Here is a 7,328-nt window from a genome sequence, read left to right on the forward strand (position 1 = left end):
TGACTGTACAACTGCCTAAGAGGATTCTTCAAATAGTCCGTGTGGCGAACACGCAGCCGAGGGACAACAAGAAGACAAAGGACCTACGCATTGAGAAATGAACGGGAAAGGAAGTGTGCCGCCAGTTTTTTGAAAGAGCTTGCACTCTAAAAGCAAAGTGTTGGCTGACACCAAGATGCAGGTGTCCCTCATCCAAGGGGGAAAATTCTTTAAAACAGTGAAACCCTACACTGAGGCTGTGCGCAGGCTGAGAGTATGTCAGGACAGTTGAGGTTGACTTACCAGCTGTTGCGAGAGAGTCTCACTTGTGATAAAGTTCGGGCCTCATACCAATTAGACTGCTATCAATTGATAGAAATAGCTCATATTCGAAACTATTCTGTACGTATCTCTTTTTTTATTCGTATCAGAGAATGTTCGACTCAATTCGCAATGGGTTTTGCTATTTTTTTCGAAGATATTTTATTCGCTGTGCATTTTACTAACCCCTCCCTTCTGTTTTCTTTCTGAATAAACTAAATACTACACCTTACTATTCAAAGTGGTATAAGTTGTTTTTTATTTTTTAACATGCTTAATAGAGAGTGACACCATTGGGCGACATGATGTAGGGAGCCCGTCTTGACATAAAACAAACTTCTGTGTCACTCAGGGAATATTACAAAGGGACTCAGGGAAAACCTGGAAAATTCAGGGAATTTGTAAATGTCAACTTGGTAGACACCATGGCTTTCGCTGCCATTCCATCTTCACAGAATGGAATGGTCAATTCTCTCACTCCTTTTAGATGGCGGTAGTTGTCGGCATCTCCTGGGGTGTGGAGGCCAGTTGTCACCATCTATTGCAGCAGGCAGGGTGTAGTTTATTGTTTTAATTAAAATATTTTACTCTATTTATAATACCCAAAACAATTTTTATGTCACCATCTATTCAACGATCACACATATCGCCATTGCTTCGTTAGTTCAACCTCCTTTGTTTAGATGAATCCAGGGGCCAAGAAAGAGATTCGGTTCATAGTCAGCTGGTCTGTATGCTCATGGAACGAGTTGTGGCCGGAGAAAATCGCAGTTGCATTTAACTTTTTCTTTTTGCTTCATTATTTCCTCGAGTGACTGCTCGCCGCGATGCTGGCAGATCCTCAGAACCATATACCCGTGATATGGGTTGGATAAGGTGGAAAATAAAGTAATGTGGAACAGCGTCCATCATCAGACCCTGCAATAACCGTTAAATCCATAAGCAATATGACTGTCACCCATTACCTTGTCTGGCTTTGCCCTAAATGTACAGCACTTTTCGTGCAAAATTGGCAACTGGAAACAAGAGTTGCAAGGTGTTGAGAAATTAGGCGATCTGCTAAGGGAGAGAGCCAAGGCAACAACCCCCCCGAAAAAATATCCTGTCTACGTACCTGCATTCCCGGATGTACCAAGGGTTACCTATTGCCGGAACAGAAACTTTAGACATGTTAGTGCATGCAAAAGTCAGCCAACAGCATTCCTCCATAATAAAACCATGTTGTCGCTCCAGGTGCAATGTCTGCAGGCACCTTCAGAGTGACATTAAAATTAAAAGCACTGCAAATAGTTATACACACAAAGAGAAAACTAGCTTTACTTGTACTAATTCGCATGTGATTTATATGCTTGAATGTTCCTTCTGTAAGAAACAATACATCGTGAAACAGGATAATCAATGAACATCAGATTATATGAACATTGCCCGGACACAGCTAAAGAGCTGCCAAAAGTTGTCGTCAAGCATTTCAACCATCCAGATCATAACTTTGATGAACTTAAACTCTACAGCTTACAGTCAAATTTCCGTTCTGAATGAGAAAGAAAATACACCTCATCCATCAGTTCAAGACATTGCAATCAATAGGCATGAGCTTTAGAATCAATTTGCTATGCTAAATTTCAAGCTATAGGCAACAACCCTTAGTTATTTTCATTTAGTCAGTGTTTGCCTTTTTCCCTCGCTTTTTTTTCTTTTATTTGTATATTTATTTCATTTCAGTAATTATTCTTGTACGAGCACCATTTTCTGTGGCTTCTTTTATTATCTCATTCAAAGAGACGATAGCCCACTGATGTCCAGAGAAGCAGTGAATAGAGGGGTGCTATGCACACGGCCGTTGGCAAGCCAGCTGACGCACGGCCGTAGCGCTGACCGTGTGCATAGCACCCCTTTATTCTCAATTCTACACCCTCGTCACTAACAAACCTTCGTTCGTTGCCTCACTCACCTGCCGTACCCCCTCTTCCCTTTAGAAGAGCCTTAACTATATGTACTGCAGCGAGGAAAGCATATTTCGCCTTGAAAAAGACAAGTCCACTTGTCGAAATGTTGGCTCCCGCTTTTACCTTGCTCTCGTTTCGCTCATCAATCAATGTGTAAGTCAGTATCGATTTTAGCGAGCCTGTGAAGGTGAAACTAAAGGTGTGGTGTTCTCACAGAAACTTCTTTATAGTACAAAATTTCATTGTTCAAACTGCTCAAATGGTTATGTCACATGAGATCAATATTAATAAGTTGAATAAGGCAGCTCCATTAATTATGCACACAAGTGCACAGTTTGGTAAACATAAGGTCAGCATGATTTATATTGCAGTAACTCAAAAGAAGAGAGAAAGGAACATCGTATAGCATGCAATCTTAAAGCACATGCGCACACTCCAGTGGCTCTGGAGTGCTCAGTTGTTATTGATGCATAACACATAAGATATAAAATATAGAATGGGTTTAAGAACACATCAGTATGCTGTGAGATATGCCTACACTTACTTTGGAAAATCCAAACTTGTCAAGAGCTCATAACAGCTATTGAAGTATATAATTTGCTTCAGTTTAGTTGTGGCCTGCCATATCTGGCCCAAGGCTATTCACCCGGCCCTCACGGTTTGAGCTATAAGAGCATACAAGTCTCCTTCACATTCCTGTTGTGCATTGGTGCTCCTGGGATGTGGTAACAACATTTGCGCTTATTGTTTACTGTATGCAGCAAACCAAAGGAAAAGGAGCTGAGTGACATCCAGAACGAGATTAAAAGTGTGATCCGGCAAATTGTGGCCAGCGTCACATATTTGCCAATTCTGGAGACAGCATGTAAGATTGGTTTGTGTTTCTTGTTTTCCACAAAAACTGCTTATTTGCTTTTGCCTTGGTATTGAAATTGGTGTATTTCAGTTAAGATATAAGCTGATATTAACCTTGTACATACCCATGGCTAGGTGCACTATAAATTGATAACCACCTCTAATATTATTTTATCTGAAGATCTAGCATATGTTCTGTGTATCCGTTCATTGCAAAATATTCAACTTTATCTATTAAGGGGGTTGTAAGCTTCAATCAATACATAATAAATTACAATGCAGCACTAGCATAAATTCAATTCTAGTTTTTTTTCAACTCTCACTTGTACTCTTAAAACTCAGAATAATATGTGGGGTGTTGAAATAAATGTGGGTAAGGAAAGAAGCTGTAAAGTTTGTTCTAACAAATAGTCTACATGAGCAGCGTTTTTTGTTGCACAGATGCTCGGACCTAATTTATTCGTAGCCTTATGCGTTGGAGTATATTGCGTCCAAAGCTGTTCACTCGGCTTTGGTGTGTGCCTACCTCAAGAGTAGACATATACAGCAATAAGTATATCTTATTTTCAATAAAAACCCAATGAAAAAAATTCTAGTACTATTGAGATCATGATTGTCAAGCTCAAGCCCAAAGGAACAGGCACTCATCATTGGCTTAAAAATACAATATCCAGAGCTTAGGTAGTTATGTACGGTATTAATGCACTTCATTATAGACTGTGTCAGAACACTGTCCTATTGCAATGTGTTCAGCTAAACGTACAGTCAGGCATATGCTTAGCATGTCAGGGTCTAGTATAACTCCTGTTAAAGTTCCTTTGGCAGGACAGAAGGATTTGTGCACACTTTCTGAAGACACAGCGCAGGCGACATTAACTTTTGAATAATTTCTCACACATTCCGAAAATTCATGAGGATTTGCAACCTTCACCCATCAACACAAATCTTGTGCTCTGAAACTGTAGCCACTGCAGTGTGTAAAAAGTTGGAAGGCAATTCAACCTCTCGTTGTTGTCGATCAAAGACAAGTTGGTGTCTGGCATGTCAAAAGGGGTAGCTGGCCCATGCCGTCGTCCGACTCATCCATGCTTAAGGACGTTGAAGGCAGGAACATGTTCTCATCAAGAACGAGGAGTACTGTGTTTATTCACAATATCTACATGAAGAGTGGAGAACGTTATGTCTCATCAGTCTAGCAGCATGACTGAATTGAAGCTCACTGAGGAGCCAAAAAGTTCGCTTAAACCCCCTCTGACCTCCCTAGACCCCTAGGCCAGGTAAAACTGTTGCCCCACCTTTGTCCACTCGGAGCGTCGAAAGTCATCTGAGGACCTGTGTTGAGGGTGAGGGTTCACACAATCGCTCCCGCACCTTTGTTCACTGAAGACACAGAAAGGAGGGGAGCTTCGTAGACAGGGATTGTCATGCTTGACTCAAGCTGGCACATCTTGGTCCCTGAGATGGCACAGCGGTTAACTGGAGCGTCTGTCAAACGACCATGGCGGTTACCAGAGTCCGTAAGGAAACGCCATAGAACACCCTTTCCAGGAGTTCCTTGCTCCCATCGGTCTGTGACGGCAACAGTGAACCAACAAGCAACACTCTATCTGCCAAACATGTCTCGCCTTGCTAGCACTGCCAGTCTGTTCAAGGGGGACGCATTGTTAGCTTGATGAAGCGATTCATCGCAGTGGTGCAAGAGAGGCTTGAAGGTCACTTCCCTGCTGGCCGATCATAACAGGGGTGAGAATGGGGCAGAGTCACTGCACACGGCACTTTATCGCGTCACCCCTCATGTGAAGGGAGTACGAGTAGTGTCAGAGCACTTAAATTTTTTTACTGCATTATCTTCAGCATCGGCACACATTTTTAGGCTGCGCTATCTCCAGGATCAGCCCATGCAAGAGGATAGAAACATGCATACCTGATCTGTCCATTCTACGTCTCTTATTTGTATCCCTTTGTCTATGTTTTAATTTGTGGCCCTCTTTATAGTTTTGGAATGAATTGCCTGATTTGAGCCAAAGTTTAATTGCTTGTTGAGCTACTCTGAAAAAAGAAATTTATATGAATTTGTATGATGTGATAAGTCAATTGAGGAGATCGTTGTGCTAGCCATGTCAATACACTTTGTAGTGAAATAGCTGATGTTAAGTTTAATCTTCAGCAGATATTTATTTGGTTCCTTTCTCTTTCACTTGATTACTTTTTGTTCTGAATGGTGTGACAAATAAATAATACTTGAACAAAGAACAAAGCAAAGTTTAATGTTATGTATGAGACACTTTAGGTTACACTGTCACACTGCAGTAAGTGGATAAACTCTTAAGATAAAATGAGGAGTGCCTGAGCAAAGCAGTTCATTGCCCTGATTGGTCACTTAAGAGACAGTCGATTGCCTGTCAAGCCTCGGGCAACTCTGACTTTGTTGGCCACCTACCATTGTAGTTCATGCCAAGAATGAGGAAAATTGAAACGTCGAAAACATACAACATGCAATGAGTGACACAAAAGGAAAGCATGCAAAAACTTCAAAATCCTGCAGCACAAAAGTCACAGCCTGTCCCACATCACTTGCTGGCTAGGCAACTCAGTCAGTCAGTCAAGAACTTTATTGAAGTCCTGAGGAGTTTCAAGCCGTTGCAGATCCCATACAGGGAACTCCTCTGGACGGGAACGTGGTGACGCTGGCTAGGCAACTACAACTTTTTTTTTTCCTCCCGAATTGACCTCCTTTGAGCTTGACTGTGACTTGACTGACACTTCACCTGTTGTGTTGGAGTTGGAGAATCTAACCACGCAGGCTTTTTCTAGGAGCAATTTGAGTATGTGCCAACTACATACTATACCAATAAAGACACCTGTACATAGGCTGGAAAGCAAAATAACACATGTATTGTCCTGAAGGACATCCATGATCACCATACACTTTGTATTTGCTGATAACAGTAGTTGTGCTGTCGAATAGTGTTTGTTGAATAAGATTGCTCACTCTATGGCCTTGATTTTTATGTTAAAATAAAGCGGACAGGGGCTTGCAGCACTGTCCATCCTATCAGGCAATTCTTACTGTGTTTTAGGATTTGGATATGTGAGCCTTTTTTTTTTTTTTTTTGCATAATTTATGTTGTCTGGTTTCTTGGCTTTCTCTTTCCAGGTGCATTTGATCTCCTAATTTATGCTGACAAAAAGTCAAGGCTCCCAAACAACTGGGAGGACTCGCCACCACTTCTTATTGAAGGCAATGAGACAGTTCACCTCAAGAGCTTTTCCACTACTGTCCATACTGTGGATACCGCAGTGTGTTACAAGAACACATTTAAGATGTAGCTGCTTATTGCTTTCCTCCCTTTTCCCCCTTCCTTCCTTTTTTAAAGAATTGCATGTGAATTGTGACACCCTTCTGTAAATTACATTTTCACTTTTTCTCATGAGCATCTGTCTTTTGTAATGCATGCCATAAATAGCCTGAATTTTTACAATAAAATGTATGGCAACACTCAAATCTGTCTTTAGATGTGGATCATTGTGTATTCAGATCGCTTATAGTGAATGCATGTGTTCTTATCTTGATATGGTGGCTGAATTCATAAGCATTTTATAACATGCTACTTAAAGGGACACTAAGGTAAAATGTTCATCATCATCATCAGCCTGGTTACGCCCACTGCAGGGCAAAGGCCTCTCCCATACTTCTCCAACAACCCCGGTCATGTACTAATTGTGGCCATGCCATCCCTGCAAACTTCTTAATCTCATCCGCCCACCTAACTTTCTGCCGCCCTCTGCTACGCTTCCCTTCCCTTGGTATCCAGTCCGTAACCCTTAATGACCATCGGTTATCTTCCCTCCTCATTACATGTCCTGCCCATGCCCATTTCTTTTTCTTGATTTCAACTAAGATGTCATTAACTCGTGTTTGTTCCCTCACCCAATCTGCTCTTTTCTTATCCCTTAATGTTATGCCTATCATTCTTCTTTCCATAGCTCGTTGTGTCGTCCTCAATTTGAGTAGAACCCTTTTCGTAAAATGTTAAGCTAGATTAAAGGATTAGGCTTTTGTAATAACGAATTGATCATTCGTAGCGAGAACAAAGCTTTTACAGGTGAAAAAAATAACAAAAATGGAAAATTGTGGTACCACCTATTTTGGACTATGGTACCTCTTGTGCAACATTGGCACTAACTGATTCATGGAGAGCAGCGGAGAGGGACATCACGTAGGGA

At 41.4% G+C, this 7,328-nt stretch overlaps 1 protein-coding gene across 1 annotated transcript in view; it reads left to right on the forward strand.

Moving 5' to 3' along the window:
* mad2 (mitotic arrest deficient 2) overlaps positions 1-6,606 on the forward strand; it is a 31,304-nt gene extending 24,698 nt beyond the window's left edge. The window contains exons 4-5 of the mRNA XM_075699398.1: positions 3,008-3,111; positions 6,259-6,606. Coding sequence (XP_075555513.1) covers positions 3,008-3,111; positions 6,259-6,431 — 277 coding nt within the window. The 3' untranslated portion in view covers positions 6,432-6,606. The remainder of the gene's footprint in view (positions 1-3,007; positions 3,112-6,258) is intronic.
* The last annotated feature ends 722 nt before the right edge of the window (positions 6,607-7,328 follow it).

This window comes from Dermacentor variabilis, chromosome 1 (genome assembly GCF_050947875.1).
Source record: "Dermacentor variabilis isolate Ectoservices chromosome 1, ASM5094787v1, whole genome shotgun sequence".
NCBI lineage: Eukaryota > Metazoa > Arthropoda > Arachnida > Ixodida > Ixodidae > Dermacentor > Dermacentor variabilis.